Here is a 21,957-nt window from a genome sequence, read left to right on the forward strand (position 1 = left end):
TGAAACAAAAGAGACAGTGGCAGGTGTTTGAGGGGGAGTGGACTTGAACTCATTTATTGTGTTTGTGGTTGTGGTTGAAGAGTGATGAGACCAGACCAGCGTGATGGAAAGCCCAGCCGACTGCTAACACAAACACACAGAGAGAGGAGATGGGGGAGGGCAGGGGGTGGAAAGGTGGGGGAGGAATAACAGAAAAGAAGTAGTATGTTTTACATCAGCTGGAGGACTTTGACAGCTGTCATGAAGACGCTGATAGTTAGCAGTATTGACAGGTTGAGGGATTGTTTATGATAGGTCCCTCAGAGGGTATAGCATAAACACCCCCAATGACAGATTCATATTTCTCCGTGGAGAGGAACCTACAAGTGGAGTAATCTGGAGACATTTCACACACTCAGAAAAGAGCGTGGTGTGTGTTTGCATCATTAACATAATTAAGAGTGACTGCTGAGAGTGCACAGACGCAGTTGGGTTGGCACTCCCCCTCTGAGAAACTCCCGTCTGACAAATTATGTGAATGAAAAGAGAGGAGAGGCGCTGGCTCAACAGATGGGGTCAAACAGAATAGATAAGGGACCTGTGTGTGTGTGTGAGTGAGTGTTTTCAGGACTGCTGGCGCTCTTACAATCGCTGTTTTTATGGCAGCGTTCCAATAAAAACATGTCCACTTTTTCTCCAGGGTAGGATCATGCCAAAGACGGTGGACTATTGTTTCTTTTGTCCGTGCGCGTTTCTTTTTTTCCCCTTCAGCTTAAAATGTTGAGTTGTTCAGTAAGTCTTTGGCTCCTGCACAGCAGAGCAGAGCAGCCGGCGAGGCGAGGTTACTCCATGTCATTGGAATCTGCGCACAATGGACGCAAATCCCCCTCTTCCTCCCCAGCACCAGCTTGCGGACCCCCCTCTAGAAAATCTGGTGACCCCCTACTAATTTCTCCCCTTTTCTCCTTCTTCCTCCTTCTCTCCTCCTTCATCACAACATACATCCTGGCAGAGCTGGGTCTCGTGTACGCACAGGAGCCGTTAGAGCTGCTGAATGGCTCCCAGAAGAAGAAATAATAACATGAGTGTTCAATTCATGGTTCACATGGAATGCACTTTACCTCTCTCCTCCTCTCGCTCCTTATTTGTCTCCCCGCCTCCCTCTCGCTCTCGCCCTCTCGCTCCTCTTCTCCCTCTGTCTCACCCTCTCTCTCTCTCTCTTTCTCTCCGATAAAGCGTCGTTGCCATGGCACCCCCCTTACCTTAGCCTGACTCAGTACAACGGTTAAAACACGGTCACTCTCTTGCTTTTGGTGATGTTCGCTCAGCGTGTTGGCGCGCACCGGCTGAACGCAGCCCAGCTTTGTTGCGTGTCCCTGCTGCGTGTAACTCAACTCGCGCTCTGTCCCGGGATGAGACCTCACCTTCATCATCATCATCAACTGCTGTGAGTGAGACGAAAAGGTCCATGGTGGAAGCACGCGGGGCGGGCGCACGTCGTCTCATACACCTGCTGGATGGAAATAGATGGAGCAACTTGCGCCGCAGTCGAGCGATTGCTTCACCTCCTCTCGTGGTCCACGGGGGAGCGCGCTTGTAAGCTGATTTAACCCGGGGGATGTGAATACCTCTCCGGGATTAGAAGGTTATTGGGTGACTGACGACAATGCCCCGCGGCTCGGCCCGGCACTCCCGGCTTTTGTTCGCGCAGCGGCTGACGCACGGTGCCCGGTCTCGTCTCCTCTAGCTGTACCTCGCCTCCCCGGTGTGAAGGATAATATGACTTCCTGGCTCCGCACATGCGGCAGCGTCCTTCTGTGTCTTGTGCTGGTGTCTCTCTGCGCAGTGGAAGCCTCTGGTGCCGGTGAGTGGAGCCTCATTAGGGGCCAATTACATAATATCCCATCAATTAGCCCGCATCTTGTATCATATGAAGTTCTCTTCACACCCATCTGTGCGCTCTGCAGGATTCCTAAATGCTCCATGTCGGGGATTTTTGGATTAAATCCCCTCACAGCTGTCATTCCTACATCATTTACAAGGATTTGAAGTATTCAGTGTTGAAGATCTGGGTTTCTAGGGAGCTTTCTAAAAGCCCCATCATCATCATCATGTTCCAACATGTGTTGATCAGTACAAATCAAAAGTTAAATGCTTTCTCTATTCAGGGTTTTGCCAGGAGCAGGGATTGCTAATTGGGTCAGAGCTGCTTGTTAGTGGGCTGTTAGTGATGCTGGGACCTGCAGCTCTCCTCTGTCCCACATTCCAGCACTGAAACTGCTCTGGAAAATAGGATCCCATGGGCTGAATCACACCAATGAATCATTAATCCCACAACTTGTAAGCCTCAGGTCCATTTTTATGCCTTTTTTACCTTGTACCATCTTTGGATCCCCCCTTGTTATACTTTTGCCAGCGCTGCATAAAAGTACACCTCATCTGGGGATTTGTTACTCTGCCACTCCATTAATGCATTTGTGCCGTTTAGCACTCACTGATTGACTCATAATTACCCTGCATCCCCCCCGTGATTGTGTGGGTGTGTGGTAAATGATCCATTGCGGCACTCTTGCGACTCCAGCACCTGTTTCCACTCTCTAAAGCTGTTTTTGTCTGTCCCTGATACCCACTCAATAGCCTCACATGAGCTGCTAAGTGGTGCTTTCATCATCAAAAGTGAGCATGAGATCTTTAAATGTCCACAGGGCCTTGGCTGCATCGCTAACGAGTGTTGACACACATTCTTTCATATGTTAATCACAGATTCCTCATTTCTCTTCATCTTTGGCTATCTTCCTCCTTTTTCCCTTCTCGACCTCTTTCCTTCTTCTTCTCTCTTTGTGCAGGTGACAGTGTGTGTTGGTCCCCTACCATCACTTCTTGTGCAGAGTGTCTCAGACGAGGCCCACACTGTGCCTGGTGCTACAAGGAGGTAGGAATGTGTGTGTGTGTGTGTGTAAAAGTGTGTGAGAAAGAGAGAAAGAGGACGAGGCGGACATTCAGCAGCATTCCTTGGATGACACACACACTCTCAAAGCTTTGATGCCATCCGCAGATGTGAATATAATGTGTATGTTCGGGCTTAGCGGCCTGCCCTGTGACCTGCATGAGTGCGCCAGTGTGTGTGTGAATGTCTCCATGTCTGCTTTCTCATGAGACAGAGCCACTTTCTATCCGTGTGTTTAGTCTGGGCACTCACACATATCACTGCGTTTCTCAAACTGTGCATCTGCCGCGCCTGTCGCTGTTTGTCTGTATCTGTCTTTGCTTTCCTGGTGTCAGTCTGTCCCATAAAAAAGCCCACCCCAGAATCAGGCTTTGGGAAGCTGTAAATCCTCCACAGCCGCCTCACAAGACACAACACACACACACCCACTAGACCAGACCAGACAGGGCAGTTGACACGTGTGTGTTTACAGACTTCAGGTGCTTTCCCATCCTTTTAACCCTCACCTTATCTGACATCATTAAGTGGAAGCTGGGTTCAGTGGTGCGTGTGTGAAAGCGCTTAAACACCACCTCTGTAACTTCCCACACACACACACAAACACACACAGTCACAAAGCCATGCTTGAACAAGCACAGAAAATTAAGCAGGTACAGCGCCTCAATAATATGTTTGTTCAATTATTTCCACTGACCTTTAGTTCAGTCGAATTACCCCATGAGGAAAGTCCGGGGAAGCTGCTGCTAAACTCTTTCAAGACATTACTAGATGAATTACACCCACAGAAAAACCCATAAGTCAAAGTCAACTCAGTTTAGCTCTTAGTTTTTGCCCATAGAGCTACACCTTTTCTTTCTGGCTGTTTTTTCTCTCATGCTATCCCTGCTTTTAAAACTACCTAGTGCTGTTTATCCTCAGGCTAAGTAACCCTGTTGGCCGTGATGCATTCAGACTCTGTTAAAAAATACAGAAGCTCTGTGAGAACAGTTTGGTATCCCTGGAAGTCAAACATCCCTGAGCCCATGAGGTCAGTCAGTGATGATGTAAACTATAATTAAAGTCTTTAAACAGATATCTGATGGAGTTAGTGTGGGGCAGAATAAGCTCCACCTGTATGCTACATTAACTCCATCTTGTTCCACATAGACCTGTGTAAGCGAGCTGAAGCTGGACTGTCACAGTTAATTAACACACAAAAGACAGCTTGTCCATCATCTTCCAGTTCAGCCAGCCTCCACCTCCACAGGGTCCAGGACTGAGCTTCTTCAGTCATGATCCATCTCTGTCTCCTGGATCCTGTCTGCTCACAGCAGGTGAAGCTCTTCCAACATGGCGTCGGTGTCTGATGTTAGCTCCGTTAGCCATGTCTGTGAATAGCATGATGCTACTCTGCCCTCTTGTGTTCCCTCTGTTGCTGGGTTAGCACAGCTAGCTCGTCCATCTTATTGGAGATAGATCTTACGTTCCCAATAACGATAGATGGAAGGACAGGTCCATGTCGTCACTTCTTAGCTCACACCTGAGAACCAGCACGTCGTCCTCACCTCCTTCTCCTCACCTTGTGAGAAGACATCAGGCCTTACACCAGTTAGCATTGACATGCTACAGGCTGCTAACAGCTGAGTTCACATGTAAACAATGCAGCCATGGTTACATGTAGGATCTCCAGACAAACACAGGAGAAAAAGTAGTAAAAATATCACTGAAGCCACAAAAAGTTTGGTGTCCATGACCAACAAATGAGCCATACGAAGTAATGATTCACTCCAAATACAAAGATTAAGACAAAGAGACGAAAAAATTACAAGAAACGGACAAAGAAGAGAGAGCTGCTGCAAAAGGCAGCCATAGCCAACAGGGCGGCGCCTAGCCAATAACAGCCATAGTCAGCCATTCCTGATAATCCCTGAGCCTCAGCGTATAAATTTGGTGTGACAGTATTTTTGAGCTGTCCGATCAGAAAGGTGTCATGGGAAGAAATCACAACTGCATCAGCGGTGGGATGCACTCACCGGCTCTGTTGCTTCTGTCTGGATCCCAGCACAGAATCTGTCGTATATCTCCCCAGAAGGAGGCAGTTGAGGCCTTGTTGCACCCAGAAGCCTTCATTGTTTACCAGCTCTCAAAACCAGCCTGGGATGGAAACTAGCACTTTTGCCACAGTGTCAACAGGCAGAGATGTGCAGATTAGTTTGATATGATGTTTGATCAGGTTGTCCCTGGGTTTTGACCAATCATAAGTAAGAATTTCACAAAACACAAAGCCTATAAATACAACAACATAAAAAAGATATTTCAAACTGAAATAGAGAAGGAAGACAGGGAGTTAGATTGCGCTTTATTTTGTCGATCATTTACTTTGACTTCAGCAGTTTTATTCCCAAATAGCTGAACTTTTAGACCTGGGTAATGGAACTATCCATGTCCTCACTATTGTAGTTCAGTCAAGTCTTAATCCTTCCAGTGCAGGTCACTGTGTTTGTGAGGGTGTTTTTCTCACACACTGCAGTACCAAAGGTCACTAATCCACTACAATAAAGCTGCAAGGCATGACGCTGTTACAAAAGGAATCACTCACTGATTAAATTACTCCCTCCTTTTCAGGAAAAATTGAAACTATTAAACATATTCTATTTGCCTCTGAGCTACTGCTGTCATTTAACTTTCCTCTGTCACTGATTAGAGCTTAAGACTTAAGAATGACTAAACGAAAAGTGGACACTTCCTTCTTCAATTAAAATGATGAGTAATTGTTGTATCATGTAACCAAAATAGAAACGGGCCCAACGTGAGTGAAACTACATATACTTTGATTCAAACATTGTGAAAAGGAAGCCAAAGTGTGTATTTGTGAAACTGATGTCAGTGTTGTATGATTCCTTGAATGAAGTGTGTGTGTTTGTGTGTTTTTTGATTTGACACTGTGCCTCAGCAAAAGACAGGCTGAGACATCAACCCCAGAGGATGTTGTTATTTTGAAGAATGAAAGTTTTCAGCTGCTCAGACCAAACAAACAGATGCCATTCATCATTGTTATATTTGTAGAAGCATCAGAACATCAGAGACGGTGATGTGGCATTCAAGTTGACCCTCTTGTTTGTGTCACTTTGCTCTTGTCCTTGAAATGGGATTAAAATGATAACATCTTGAAAACGGCTTTGCTGCGTTATCACACCAACCGTCTGGTAGACTTTCCTGCTCCATCTTGTTTAGTTTTTGAGTTATTTTTCTGCGCTTTACTGGAGCAAAATTTCAAAACCTGCAAATAAAATAAATATAAAGAAAAACACAAAATGGTATTTTCTAAGGGGACTTTTTTGACCTTCTTGATCTTGTGTGACTTCTTACCCAGGACTTTCTGGATGGGGCGGGCCCAGGCCAGCGCTGTGACCTGCCGGAGAAACTGCTGAATAGAGGCTGTGAACCAGAGTTTTTGGAGCAGTCAGAGGTCAAAGTGGAGGTCAACACTACCATCAGCAGCACACAAGTGTCACCACAAGACATCAGCGTCACCCTCAGACCAGGTAGAGGACAGACAGCTGATATGTCAGAGAGTCAAGAGCGGCTTAAGTGACTTGGTATTGACAAAACCTCTGTAACCTCTGTATGAGCTGTATTCTGCAAGTTTGAGTTTGAATGGATGTGTTGTTGGTTTTTCTTAAACGTGATGTTTGTCCGTTGTGTTTTAAGGTTCAGTGGCCAGTATAGTAGTGGCTGTGAAGCAGCTGGAGCGTTATCCTGTGGATCTTTACTACCTGGTTGATGTATCAGCGTCTATGCAGGAAAACCTTGACCATGTAGGTATTCTTATGCTCACATGTTCAATGTTTTTTTTAGATCGCACCTCTTGGGTTCAGGCTTTATCGTGAATAATCACTGATGATAAATGATAAATCAAGCTCCTTTGGGGATTTTTGTACTTGTAATAGAGACCTAACTTGACATCACTAAATATTCATGAGTTATACAAGCAAACAGGACCATCAGGAACAAGACTGAATGTTTCTGAAGAGTTATTCTTAATGTCTTTAAATATCACTGGTGGCTAAGTGTCAGTGAAGCCTCCTCTTTACAGCAAATACATACAGCTGACCTTTTAAAGAAACAGGGTTGTGATTTTCTTGTCGAATCAAATAGTACTTATACTCAGGCCACAAAATGTAAGATGTAAGAGTAAGTGCTTTGTCCACAGGGGGCGCCAAAGCTAACATTAACTAAAAAGTTTCTCAAAGGAGCTTTAAACAAAGAGTGATTGAAAGCTATTAACAAATCTTTTGCTTTATTATTTCACTGACAGTATTTCTTTTGTGTCCCCCAGTTGAAGACTGTGGGTGTGGCGTTGTCACTCCGGATGACAGAGCACTCCTCAGACCTCTGGTTAGGTTTCGGCTCATTTGTGGACAAACCTGTCTCTCCGTACATCAACGTCCACCCCTCCAAGATCAGCAACCCCTGCAGGTAAGACAGGGAAACTGGTGGATGTTTTGTGAATTGTCTAGAACAGGGGTTCCCAAACTTGACCATGCCAAGGTCCCCCCAAACAGCATTTGCTTTAGCCGGGGACCCCCTTTTGGAAACCAACAGACTTCTGAATATGTCAAGAAATATCAGCTTTAAGAATGTATTTTCTAACTTTTATTCGCTTTTTTAAGGATTATTACATTTGTTAAGAATAGGAAATTATTGACAAACAAAAGCCAGACAAGTAGTTGGTTGCAAAAGGGAGGATGCATTTCAGGGCTCTGTTAGCCAAGGTGGAAACCCCTTTCTTACATGTAGCCAGTGGTTAGACAGGGAAGAGCCTCAAAGTTCAGTTCAGTTTTTTAGATAGCTTAATAGTAGACGCAAACTGTTGGGCTGACAAGGACCATGACATCATCATGCCGAAGTTTCAGCTGTCACACAAAGTGCGGATAAGCATAATCAGAAACGTGAACCTGATGGTTACTGCACTTTATGTGTTGGATGTTCAGGACAAATGGTTATTAAAAAACTATGTATGACTATATAAATAAATACATAATTAGGTTATATTTTTTTCCTTCCCTCCGATTTTCTGAGGCCCCCCTTGTGTTCCCTAGCGGGCCCCCAAGGGGCCATGGCCCCCACTTTGAAAACCACTGGTTTATGATACCCCCCACAAAGCTCATTAGCTCAAGAAAAGCTGTGTTTGATTTCTGTTACCTGCTGAGCAACAACTTTAAAATGATGATATTCACCTGGAGACGATAAAGACTGTTTTCATAGACCTAAGTCAGTCAAATTTACAATCAGAAATATATCTCTTTGCATTATCTCTCTCTCTTACCAGTGACTATGAGATCCGCTGTCGTCCAGCTCACGGCTACCACCACGTCCTCAGCATGACGGGAAATATGAGCGAGTTTACACGAGTGATCAAACGTCAGCGAATCTCTGGAAACATGGACACACCCGAGGGAGGACTGGATGCCATGCTTCAGGCTGCGGTCTGCAAGGTGTGTAGATCTGGACATGTGTTCAACAAATAGAAAAAAGGTTTCAAATTTTCCTGTGATTTGCTAGAATAAGTTCTGAACAACGAGGGAAAGCCCCATATTTGGTAGCAAGCTTCACTGCTGGTGAAAGAGGCTTTTATTGTGGCAGTGTGCTGGCTCTCTGACTCAGCATTCAGTATTACCCCAAGAATCTCAGTAAGTAATGACACAACTACTTGGGTATGACACACTCACATTAACACACAGACATGCACAGATTTGCTTATATGGCTGCAGGAGGGCTGTGAATCACACCATGCAGGGGGCCCTGAGTAACCAGGCTGTAGGGAAACACCACAGTGGCCGAGAATCCAGAAATAGACTCCCGACTATGTCAGACCTACTTTTAAACTCAGACTGGGTTTCCTCAAATACACACATGGACTCACACAGACCAGTTTCCTCATACTGTCACTGACGAGTCACAGACTCAGTGACTGGGGGAGGATTTTTTTTTGCTGCTCTTCATTAAACGGAGCATTACAGAAAGAGCTGATCACCGTGAGAACTAATGTGCTTCAGATGAGTGAGATGTTTGAATTTGCGGTTTCTACCCACACGTGTAAATCTTTAGTAAAATAAAGCATCGGCATATTTTCTACATCAGTCTGTGTGAAATAGCTGACTCATGTTACCAGGGAATGAAAACAAGAGAATATATCAAACTTCTCCCCAGAAACAGAGTATGCTTTCAGGCAGTTTGCCATGTTCATTTATGTTTCTTATCAAGAATGAAGATGGGATCATGGGAAACATTTTTCACATCAAATATGTGTCTGTCTCCTTCAGAGAGCAGTGGGATGGCGACCAGAGGCAAAACATCTGCTGCTCCTGATGACTGACCAGCCGTCTCACCTCGCACTGGACAGTCGGTTGGCAGGGATTGTGATACCACACGATGGCCTGTGTCACCTGGAAAACAATGTGTACACAGGAAGTACAAGGATGGTAAGAGAATAAAGAAAGTTCACATGGTTTTACTCTCACAGGCTCATGATAATGGAAGGTAATCCACTCTAATTTCAGACTGACACATTAAAGCTCCTGTGAGAAGTTTTTATCCTGTTACGAAACAGGATGTAGTGGGTGGTATCAACTGATACGAGCTGAAAACAAGACTAACTTTACCATCAGTGACATGACTGACTGACTACTGCTACAGAGGTGTTTTCAAACATCCATAAATGCTGCTATGAGGATGTCAGACCAGCATCTTCTTTTTTTTAATTTTACAGTTCTCACAGCAGATACTCTATGAGAGTTACATTAACTGTTAAACAAAAGTGTAGGGTGACAGTCACCTAGATATGAGAAGTATGGGTTTGTCCACAGGGAGTGACAGAATCAACACAGCTCCTTAGAGGACTTTAAGATTCAAAATAAAAAAAAATGGATCCAACATTTTAGTAAATGCACCCACTTTAGTTCACACTCAAAGTCAGAAGAGCTACAAAGACTCCAGTTTCTGGCATGTAATTGTCTTTTGGTCTTTGATGCAAGATGTAGAGTTTGAGCCTCCATAGTAACAGCTATAGGGTATGGAGGTATTTCTGTGCCATCACAGCTTGAATAGGAATTTCTAACGCTTATTTTTTCAGCATCAGTATAAGACTTTGATTTTTAAAAAACATTACATTTCTAGCACATATTTTTAGTCTTTGATTTTTTTTAATGTTGAAATAAATTCAGTGTTAAAGTCTCAAAATATTCAGTTTTTCAAAAGTTCAATGTCTTGACTTTGAGAAATTCAGCCTCCAAATATTCACTCTTAAAAAATTCAGTTTAAAAAAATCAGATTGAATTTGTGGAGATTGAATTTCTCGAGACATTGAATTTTTTACTCCGATTTTTTTATGAGATGTTGCTTTTTTTAATGCTGAAAATTTTTCGAGAAGTTATCTTTTTATGTCAAGTGCCTCCGAGTGAACAAACTAATGATCTTGATATCTTCTAAGCTGCTAAGTCAGAAAAAAAATCCCCCCCTTACAATGTGTGTTTATAGCATTTTGAAAGTTTGGTCCAGGCATTTCAGACCCAAGCATGTTCTTGATGCAGTAATATACAAGTTTTTTGGCTTGGCGTGTTCAAGGTTTCTGGTCTTTCTGCAGCCAGCCTCAAGTAGATATGTGATAAACTGTGGCTTTTAGCACTTCCACAAAGGCTTCATTTTTCTTGCTGCCCCTTGGTCCTGAAATGCATTTTAAATTACATCCCCACTGTTAACCTAATTGTAGAGAAATTCCCACACTACAATTTTAAATGCAAAACTGTCTTACCTATAATATAAACTCTTCACAGGGGATGTATTTCTCTTACAGTTACACTAAAAGACTGTTTAGTTTGTTGGCATGTTTTCAGACAGTGAGGCCTTTCACAGGCACGCTGACATCATCAGATAACAGGTCTGGTCTTTACCTCATACAATTGATCAGATCCACATTAAAAATTTAATCTGCTGGTTGTTGTTTTTTTTTCAGGACCATCCCAGTATAGGCCAGTTGTCTGATAAACTGCTGGAAAACAACATCTACTCCCTTTTTGCTGTGGAGAAGCAGCAGTACCAGTGGTACGAGGTAAACCCTTCCACAAACATCATATGACCAGAATTGTGACTGAGAAAACAAATGTTACATCATCAAAGCGTTCCTGAACACCCTTTCCCTTCGCTCCTCTAGGAGTTGGTACGCCTGCTGCCTGGCTCGTATCTGGGAAAGCTGGGCCTCTTCCAGGCTCCGAACCTTATAGAGCTGGTGGTGGATGCATACAAGGTAAAGAGCACACTTCAACTTTGCCCATGATTACAATATGTTCCTGAAATGTAAACGACTTATATTTATCTCATGGCAGACTGCTGGAAAGGGAGGCCCTGTAATCTAAACTTTGATTCTGAAGTTGAGAAAACAGATGATAGGAGAAGCTTTTGGTTTCTGAAGGTCTAAAGAAACAGAAAAACAGAGATGAGAACAGAAGGTTAAGGAGGAGTTAGGTTAGGCTGTGTGTGTGTGTGTGTGTGTGTGTGTGTGTGTGTGTGTGTGTGTGTGTGTGTGTGTGTGTGTGTGTGTGTGTGTGTGTGTGTGTGTGTGTGTGTGTGTGTGTGTGTGTGTGTGGTTCGTTCAGCTGGCAGCAGTCTAGGCTGTAATCTCGCCTCAGGCACAACGCCCCATTGTTTGCTTCGAGAATCTGCCGAATCCACAGATCCGGGGGCACACACAGATACACATACACAGGCAGCAGCACAGCCTCGAACAGTAGCTTGCATTATGAAAGCTATCAGATCCCCACGGAAACCATGTGTCCTAATCACGGATGAAAACAACGATGCTATTTTTGGCCCCACCTCTTTTTTTTTCCCATAATACCCCCCTGTATTTTAGAGGGAAAGAGAGGATGACAATGAGGGCTTTCTGGGGACATGTGACAACTTAAATTTATCACAGTTCCTCCTTTCTGTACCTTATTCAGATTCTCTTTCTCACACACACACACATGCACTCTCATTTTATTCATAAAATGTTTAAACTCTTCCTGTTCCTCCTCTTTCTTGTATCACATCATACATTTCTATGCAACCAGAACAACAACAACAAACTTAGTTTCACTTTTCCTTCTGTTCACATCCAGAGATTGTTGTCGGAGGTGTCAGTGGCAGTAGCAGTGGAGGATTGGGCAGTCAGCAGGTACTGGGTGTCTGTATCTCCCATCTGTCCTGATGGATCCACGGCTAAAGACCAGAGCTGCTCTGGGGTGCAGCCCAACCAGACAGTAAGCACAAACATAAACAATCTGCGCAAAAAACGTATCCAAAGCTGAAGGATTAAGCAAAAAAAATGTGTTACACATGAAAGTAAGGCCCTGGGGATGTCACAGGAAATTTATTGGTTGTATTGGATTACTTTGACATGTACGATCACACTCAAACAGTCATCACTGAGAGCACTGCAAGGCAGGAAAGATTTGGTAAATAATCCCAGTTGAGCGGATTACAGGCTGTGTTTAACATTTCCATGTAATTCCATGATTTTACCTAGCCAAATATGAGAGACTTTACTCCCAAAAATAGGATGCTTATATTTAGAAATATGATGTTGGACAAGCTCTGCTCTTGTAGCTGATTCATATATTCACTCTGCTGTAGCCTTGAGCAGCCTGCACCTTGGTGGAAATTGCTGAAGATATTTATCCACTCTGTGCAGATTCTCCTTTTGGTATTAATTATAAAATCTTCATACATTTAAAATTGTTTTTCTGTTCACTTCCTCCTAAAACTGTGGATGAGATTCTTTTCCTCTATGACCTTTCAGGGCTCTTGAATTTGTTCAACACCAAGATGCTTAATCCCAGCCTCATAGTCACTCCATTGTGCAAAAAGATCGAAGTTCAGCTCCAGTCCTTTAAGCCGTGGGTGGATTAAAGTGAATTACTGAAAGTCCCACATTTACCAGAATGGAGATAAAATCAAGCCTGTAAATTCAAAGCTCTGGGCTGCAACCACATTAACTGAGAAATTATTCATGCTCAGTTAACTCACATTTTGAAACTAGTTATACTTCAACTTTTTAGGTCTTATCCAAGGTTGATAATTATGCTGCAAGAGTTAGCTCATCTTTTATTCTTTTTTAGTTTCACAGTAAGAGTCACAAGCAAAAAATGAATTAAGAAGCAGGAACAGAATAGGATCTCTAAATCAATGTGTGACTCCAGGGAATTAAAGAGTCTTCATGTTTTGTTATAAATTTTTATCGTGCTTGTTTTATCCCCTCAACAAGTTAAGAATATTTAAATCTCATTTTCACATCTACCAGCCATTTTGGGAACAAAAGTCAACAGCTAGCTAGCTAACAAACCTGTAAGGATGCTAACATGTCTTTAGACTTTATCTGATGCTACCATCTAGTCTGGAGCTAAATGCTAATCTATTAAAAATGCTAACATTCTCAATGCTTACGTGCTGATGATCAGCTGGTATTGCAAGGTTTGCTATCTGTCATTATAACATGATGACAGAATGTTAATATCAGCTGTTCAGCTGGCACAACTGTACCACCACTTTTAGCATGTTAGCGTACTAACATAAGACTAATCAGCGCTGGAAAAGGTGTTTGCACTGACATCATAATTTAGTTGGTTACCTGGATGTGCGGCCACGAATGTAAAGATTGGATGGACAGAGGTAGAAGTGCAGTCAAAGATGACTTATCTGCCCAAAAATGCTGAGAAACAGACACAGAAACACTAAGTCAAGAAGGACTCAACCAGTAAGAGAAAGAGAGATATTGTGTGAAACTATGGCTAATAGGCGGCATCAATTTCATGGAAACTTTACAATAAAAACAGCATATTTCAGCCCAAAATGTCTTCTGAATTGCATTGACATGTTTTTTGCAACTCTTCTCTTTCTGGCCACTTTATCAGTGGTTTCATTCAAATAAACATGACATTGATGACATCATGGAGCGCCCTAGAAGCAGGAGCTGTTGATAGATTGAATGCATGAGACAGGAAGGTTACTGAAACATTAACTTAGTCACATCAGTGTCAGCATGAGTGTCTGGAATGCTCTGAGTAACTTTTTCAGGTAGGGGAGGTAGAGACTGAGGTATTTAAAGAGGACTAATAACACTTGTTATGTTAGCAGTCCAGTGAAAAACATCACCTTCTCATTTTTTTCTATAAAGGCACTTGGTCATAAGTAGGGATGTTTGATACCACTTTTTTTTCAGATTGATGCCAGTGTGGGTACCCCTTCTTGAGCACTCACTGATACCGAGTCTGACACCACGAGTACTTTTAATACATAAAATTTCAATTAACAGTAACAGATGATTTTTGAACAGATAGCATAGTCGCTCCGCCATTACGTCCAAAATAAAACATAAACAGCTCTCTCTGAGTTAATTTTTTTAAAATAAATTAACAAAATTGCAAAATAAAACTAACAACTGTCAGAGTTTTAGTAAATTTATTCCCTGGTTCATTCATATTGTCTAAGGATCTGACTTACATTAGCTATGGTGTCAAATCATAGCAATGTAGCGCCAACTACTGGTGAGGAGTACTTACTCAGCGTAAGTTTTTTTTTCCTCGAGTATCAGCTGTTGGTAACAGCAGCCTTCACGAGTACCAATACCCTGAAATAAGGCTGGTAACGGCCAGATACCCAATACCAGTGCTTGCTCATCTCTAATCATAAGATGAGGACAAACGCTCAACATTGGAGAGCAGCTGAATATTTTCAGTTCGAAGATCGTCAGATGTTTATCTCAGTCTGACCAATTAGAGTGACAAATTTACAATTAATTTTTGTGCAAAAATAATCCTGTGAGCTCAAGTCCATTCTGTAATGTTGGTGCCTCCAACATGGCCGACTTCCGAGCTGCTGACGTAACAGGCAAACACTCTGTTCAAAGTGCAGCTGGGGATGGTGGAATAAGTGTCAGTGTGTGTTTTTGAGTTTACAATATTGTATAACATCACATTGATTAAAATGGTTCATGCTCTGGGTACTTAATAACACCTTTACGGCATTTCGCAGCAAGGAGCAGAGACGTATAAGTGTGTAACAAAATGGTGTACTCACAAACAGATCTGTTTCTAATCATGGAGCCCAGCTACTTGCATGGCTGAAAATTAAAACTCACACAGCTATTTATCAACTTTCATCTCTTCCCATGAAGGTCTACTTCAACATCTCGATCGGCCTGAACTCATGCCCTACTGGTGTTGAAGACGAAGATGTCACAGTCTGGATCCGACCTGTGGGTTATAATGAATCCACCGTGGTTAGGATCCACTCTAAATGTGGCTGCAGTTGTGGACCAGCTAAGCACTGCCACGACGACAGCCAGTCAGCATGCAGCGGCATACAAGACGGGCTCAGTAAAGAGCAGAGGATGGCCCATGGGACAAATAAGAACTTGAACAGAGATTCAAACTGGAACTGCAAAGCAGAGGGGTCTGATGTGGACTGCAGCGGTCGAGGAGAGTGTGAGTGTGGGAGGTGTGTGTGTGAGCAAAGCAGACTCGGGACAGTGTTTGGGAAATACTGCGAGCAGGATGACTTCTCCTGCCCGTATGAAGGAGGGCTGCTGTGTGGAGGTAAAGAATTCATGCTTTGACATCAATAAGTCAAAATGCAGACCCCTGAAATGTTCAGTTTTGAGTTTAGATATTAAAACCTCTTCTTCCTGTTTCTGTTTTTAATTCTCAGGTCGAGGCGTGTGTGTTTCAGGTGAGTGTTTGTGCAAGGACAGCTGGACAGGCGATAGCTGTAGCTGTCCTGTCTCCACAGCAACCTGCCAGTCAGCCAGTGGCTCGGTCTGCAGTGGGCGAGGGAGATGTGTGTGTGGCGAGTGTGTGTGTGATGACCCCCAATTCTCCGGAGACTTCTGTGAGAGACATCTCGCTCGCCAAAGCACCTGCCAATCATACTGGTACTTGTCATTCTCTGTTTCAACACAAGCACAAGGCATGATGGGAGATCTCACAGATCTATTTTTAGTAGAGGCTGACACCGTTGCTCTCTCTCCTAGGAAGTGTGTTGGCTGCCATGTGTCTCATCGTCTCACTCAAGATGAAGCAGGACTCTGCAACAGTACCTGTCCTCATTTCGTCGGCTACATAGATGATATATCAGGTATATTTATTTCAGTCAACGCATTCTGCTCCAAACACAGTTTTACCTGTGAGTTAAAAAAGAAATATGGTGGCTTTCAGTTCTATTTTATATGGCTGCCAGTGGCAGTATTAAACATGCATCCAGCACTGGTTAAATTTGGTACTGATAAGCATCCCAGTGAGTGCATGAAAAATATCAAATATATCTTCGTCTCCCAAACAGTGGCCTGCTCACTGAAAACTCAGGCTGCCATCATAGATTTCTGTCTTCAGGCAACCTCTAAACTGGTAATAACAAAGAACACCATTTAGCCAAAGCTAGCAAAGCATCTGCAGTGAGCATTTTCCAAGTACATTATTCATATTCTGATACTTAAAGCTGCTGTGAGAAGTTTTTATCCGCTTTTGGAACAGACTGAAATTCATACTGAAGACTCTTCATGGCATACAAAAACAAACCAGATAATCAGTGATAAGATTAAAAACTACTATGTTGGGATTGTTAATGCCTGTAACTGCTGTGAGCGGGGTAGGAGACGGACAGCAGAAAGAGCCTTTTTTAACATTTAAAACAGCATGTGTCTCCGATAAGTGACACATTGTAGAGCTGAGAGAAAGTGGGATGAGTTTTTAGTTGGAAAGTACTACCTTGGGATGCTCTGAACAAATCAACACAAACCTAAAGCTCCTCACAGGAGAAATTTAAACACAAAACGTAAGGCAATTTTAGTTGCCACATTAAAGATGTAATGTGCAAAGCAGAGCGTGGCGTCAGTGGCCACGGGGTTTCAGAAGAATTCAACTCAAGAGGCAGTTTTTAAAAGTTTCTATTTTTCTTCACCATGTTAGTATCTTCAATAGTAGTCAAATGGCTAAGTCTTGCACTGCTTTTTATTAGGAGTGGAAGAAAAAAACGATATACGATAAATTGGGATTTTTTCTTCGACAATAACAAAATCAGATTCTTTGTCAAAAAATCTTTTTTTTTTTAATTCAAATTCTCCATTTCAGTCTTTGTTTATAAGCTCGATTGTTAAAAAGTTATAACTTTTCTCCAGTAGGGGGTGAAATGTTTCTCTCTGATTCACGTGATGTGCATTTTTGGGGAGAATATGGCTCCTGATATAGTCTGCAGACATTATCATCATATAACTTTTCCCATGGTCTGGTGTTAAAAGCAAACTCAAAATCGCAAAAATCGTTAATATCAAAGAATCACGATTTGAATGAAATCGGCCCCCAAAAAACGTAATAGAATTGAATAGTTTTTATGTCAACTTCAGTAACACATACATCAATGCAGTAGATGAAATTGTTTGTGTAGAAGTCAGGGGACGACAGCCTTTTTCAGCACTACATGACACTTACTGCCAGCACAACTATCTAAAAGAAAAATATGTTTTGCTTTTCTTACCTTACAGAGCTTATAAAACAAACAACCCACTGTCCATCAACACATCCTCCAAGCACTAAGCAGTTGTATTTCTGGCCTGACTCCAGCCTCTCTCTTTTTAAATCTGTTCAGTGAAACACATTCGACTCTTTAACAAGCTTGTCACTTTCTTATTTGTCCTCTGTTTGGTGCTGGGCAGGTAATGCAGAGCGTTTATCTAAATTTATTTTCGGCTGCAAAGACACGGCCAACTGCTCCTGAAAATAGGTTGAATCCATCGCAGTAATGTGATCACTTGTAAGAGCCGTATAAAAATATTGACTAGAAAAGCTTTCAGGTAAGAACTTAAGACCCGTAAAACACAGCAGCTTTTCTGTAATGCTGCTCTCATTGATCTCCCTGTTTTTAGAAGCCCTGGAGGATTTTCACTGGGGCTGAGAGCTTAACATGTCTGGACTGAAATTCATCTCATTCAACTCTCTCTTTTCTTTTCTTTCCTCCTTCAGGTCAATCAAAGGAGACTGGGGTTCAGTGTATGTACATCAATAAGGACAGCTGTCACTATCGGTTTCTGACAAGCTCCCAGTCTGGTCAGACCCAGCTCTATATGGACTTAAGACCAGGTAATGTGTAAATACACAAACACTAACACACACAAGCCTTCATTTAGGGTCACATCCGTTGCTGCCATTGCTGCACTGCTGCACCCCGGTGTATTTGAGTCAGCAAGCCTGCTGTCAGTGTTACAGCTGTATTTCACATTTCCTCTCAGTTCCCAGCTCACTTTCTGGATTTTCACAGCCACACACACGCATATATAAATAATTGAAAACCCACGGGTTCACACATGGTTAAACACAAAAACACACACACGATTACACGTCCAAGTGTTACAGTTCAACCCCTCCTTCCCGACTTTTGGAACAGCAGTGCTCATTGTGCGTTCCCCCCTTCATCTCCCCCCTCTATTCCCCTCACTACCTCCATCTCCACCCCAACGGGACACTCTTCCTGCTCACGCCCACTCCTCCCGGGTGCAGCCAGAGCCAGGTCTCCATGGTAACCCTGTTACAAAATGTCAGAGCACTCTTTGGGCCCTTTGTGTTGAGCGATGAGCCCGTCATCCACACATGCTCCCCAGCAGATCCGCAGCCAGCTGACTGTTGAGTGCAGCATCACTGGCACAGCTGCCACTGGTGGGGCTGTGTTTGTGTGGAGAGTAGTCCAGCACATAAGCTTCTTTCAAAGTTTACTTCCCTGAGATTTATGGTGCACTATTCACTGATGCATTGATAGGCTTGAAAATAAAGGTAAAACAGTTTATGTGCACTTTTATTAATACTTTCATCAGTTTTTGGCATTTGAAAAACTTTTCTAAGTTCAAGTTATAAATGATCGCCCTATTTTGAAATTGAGTATTCTTGTTTAGATGTTACAGAACTTTGAATTAAATTAAAAATCTGAATACTTTCTCAACATTTATATTGTATAAACAACTGCCAAAAGCACTGGCTAACAAGTTTATCCAATGTGGAAGTGCAGTCTTGGTAATGGCCAGCAGAGGGAGACTCTAGCTGGTTCAAAAGAAGTCAGATTGCATAAAACCAGATGGGAAAAGTATCCTGCTTCTAGTTTCAAGTCATCAAACACCACCATCATGTTGATTTTATAATATATGGTTCTATTTAGAGTGAAATCAAGGAAAGTTTGCTTTAGTGTGTTGCTATCTGTCAATGACAAACTGCTCCCATTAATCAGGGAGTTAATCTTATTTGTAAAGCGCCAGATCACAAATATTATCTTTACAAAACCATCATGAGATAACATTTGTTATGTTGTTAACAAAAACCAGACACCAAGACGGGATTAGGAGCTTTAGGACCGGAGCCACCTTGTCTGGGGGAAACCAAAGATGATTATGCCAAACAGTCAAAATTACCTTTAAGAGGCTGTGAGGAGTTTCTAAGTGATTTTGAAAAAGTTTCCTTTCGAGATATATGCCTGATCGTAATCCACACTTTAAAATGAGATTATCAGTGCCAATATAGGTTATTCCTAAACTCCCTGGATGGGTCGAGCAGGATTGAGACCGAATTGACTTACAGCACGTCAGAGTCCATATGACAACATAATACCAGCTGACAAAGTTTAAGAGTGAAAAAATGGATCTGTGTTTTTTCTGCTGAAACAATTTCTGTGATTAATTTATTGATGGTGGACGCAGGAGCCTAACTTTCAGACAGAAAAAGGAAAGAAGAGCAGAAGGAAGCTAAATGGGAGAGTGATACAGCCCAAGCAAAAGCTAAAACACAGCAGTGGTCTGTTCAAACTTGAGAGTCTATCAATTAAATGAAGAGTGAGGATACAGTAGCTCTGCTTGGTAGCTGACTGGCAGGTAATAACCAGGATTCACTAACGTCACACATTACAGACATGTCTTAAAGCACCTTTGCTTGTTGTCATGTTAGCTTACAGATACATTGGAGGTACAAACAGAGTGGAAGATGATTGTGTTTACGACCAAACCTTCAGGACTTTCTTATAAAGACTAAATCCTTGAAACTGTGTGTAGGAGTGTTAAAGTGTGTATGTTCGTTTGTGTGTGTGTGTCCATAGACTGTCCCAGCAGCAGGCGGCTGGTGGGGACATTCCTGAGTGTGTGCGCTCTGACTGTGCTCTGTGGGTTGGTAGTGGTGGCGGTGTCCCGGCTGCTGCTGCAGACCAGAGGAAAGTCAGTAGAGGGCGCTTCTGAGGACGGAGGCTATCTTTGCACTGGAAAGGTGAGCTCTCAAAAGTCATTTGCATGTTAATGTTTTTGTTAATACCTTAACAAAATTTCTGTGGCCCTGCAGCTCTTTCAAATCACTGGGGGACCTCTTCTTGCGTGAGGATATTTTTGTGCATGTGTTTCGTCCCCTGAAACCAGGAGTGAGAAATTTGAGTCTGCTGTTGGAGAAACAGCTGTATTTTACATTTCCTCTCAACTCCCAGTTCAGGGTCCAAAGGGTCCAGATTTTTGAGTTTACAGTGATGTACAGCACCTTTGAGGAGAGGGGAATGATTGAAATTTCATGAAGGGTGAGGGGTAGGAGGGTTCTGCAGACATGTTTCACAAAATAAGTTTGGATTATTTTCAAGTCGGGAAACCCTTTGGTTAGTATTTATTAATGGATGCAAGCTGTCTTCATGATACTGCAGATAATATATCTGTTCAGATTTGGTGCTGCCTCTGCTTATGACCAAAATGTATCAGTTTTTCTAGAGAAACCTTAACATTTAAATTATATAAATTTTTCCATTCTACCTATTTTAATAAAACCATTTCTAGATTGGAAATTATTATTCAGGCTTATTTTCGTTTCATCTCAATAGTTAACTTTTTCATCCATTTCTGTTAATAATGACATTTTCTCCTTTAAATAAAGGTAACATAAATATTGTGTGTAAATATCACAAATCAATCAAGCTTTGGTGTTGTCTGTCCCACTGCAGGATCTTTATTCACACTGGGACACATCATCTATTATTATAATGAACTAATGAATGAATGCTTGTTTCTGTGTGTCACCGTTAATCACCAATTTCCTGTCATGCTTTAGGACTTGTCATACATCCCTACGACCAACGAGAAGACAGTTACATACAGGAGGGACCGCCCACCGGACCGACCCTTGGAGATGCACATCCAGGTTCCCAAGATGCCCCTTGGTGATCCCTGGCAGTATTAGGGCAGCAGATGGTCAGAGAAACAGAGACTGAGAAAGAGAGATGACTGCAGGCATCTTCATCATTTTTCAACCAGCTAAATGTTGAGACTGATAACAGTACTTGAGTTTGTAACCTCAATGAGATTATATTTGAAAAAAAAAAAAAAAAGAAAAGAAAAGAGAAGAAAAGAAATCTCTCATAGACTGTTCGACAAATGTTGCCAGTATCCTGGAAATCCAGATGAAACTAAGAGCACAAGTCCCCACCTCTTCTTCCTCTAGCCACATGGAGGCTGCTCCTTATTCCACATGGCAAAAGGTGATTGTTTCTTGCGTCTTCTTCTTCTTCTTTTTTCAGCCACGCAGCCATTCCTGTTCTAATTTATGGGTGTATGAGAGTGTTTGTTTTTTGTGTGTGTCTATGCAGCAAATGAGTGCACGTGTTTTCTGTTTTTGTCTTTTATTTATAAATATGTAGTAAAATCACTACATGTTCTAGGTTCACGCGGTTACCACTCCCTGTCTGCGTCTGCCCTCTTGTGGCTACAGTGAGGTACGACATGTTTCTCTGTTAACACTGTCTGCACTGACCTCAGCTGTAACTTGTTTGCTGACTCTATGAAGCCCACCAGTGGCTCAGTATGACTTTTATTTTTTACTCTGATCAGATTGTCAGTCGCCACTAGTGGGATTCTTTGTTGTCTTATGTTTTTAAATGTTGCATTTCTGCTTTTCTGATCAACTACATTTCAAGTTAGTTTTATTTTAATGTTTTTGTTTGTCATGATCAGATTGAATTTA

At 42.4% G+C, this 21,957-nt stretch overlaps 1 protein-coding gene across 1 annotated transcript; it reads left to right on the top strand.

The window, feature by feature from the left end:
- The first annotated feature begins 1,184 nt into the window (after positions 1 to 1,184).
- Positions 1,185 to 21,335, top strand: itgb8 (integrin, beta 8). Its single transcript, XM_074687686.1, has 16 exons — positions 1,185 to 1,843; positions 2,826 to 2,911; positions 6,279 to 6,450; positions 6,617 to 6,723; positions 7,245 to 7,384; positions 8,238 to 8,403; positions 9,232 to 9,390; positions 10,920 to 11,015; positions 11,118 to 11,210; positions 12,064 to 12,204; positions 15,117 to 15,537; positions 15,650 to 15,872; positions 15,972 to 16,075; positions 17,956 to 18,072; positions 20,066 to 20,229; positions 21,049 to 21,335. The coding sequence occupies exons 1-16, from the start codon at positions 1,759 to 1,761 to the stop codon at positions 21,175 to 21,177; spliced, it is 2,403 nt and encodes an 800-aa protein (XP_074543787.1). The 5' UTR covers positions 1,185 to 1,758; the 3' UTR covers positions 21,178 to 21,335.
- Positions 21,336 to 21,957: the final 622 nt, after the last annotated feature.

This window comes from Halichoeres trimaculatus, unplaced genomic scaffold, assembly GCF_033239565.1.
Source record: "Halichoeres trimaculatus isolate MK-OKI-2021-1 unplaced genomic scaffold, fHalTri1.1 fHalTri1_scaffold_14, whole genome shotgun sequence".
Classification (NCBI taxonomy): Eukaryota; Metazoa; Chordata; class Actinopteri; order Labriformes; family Labridae; genus Halichoeres; species Halichoeres trimaculatus.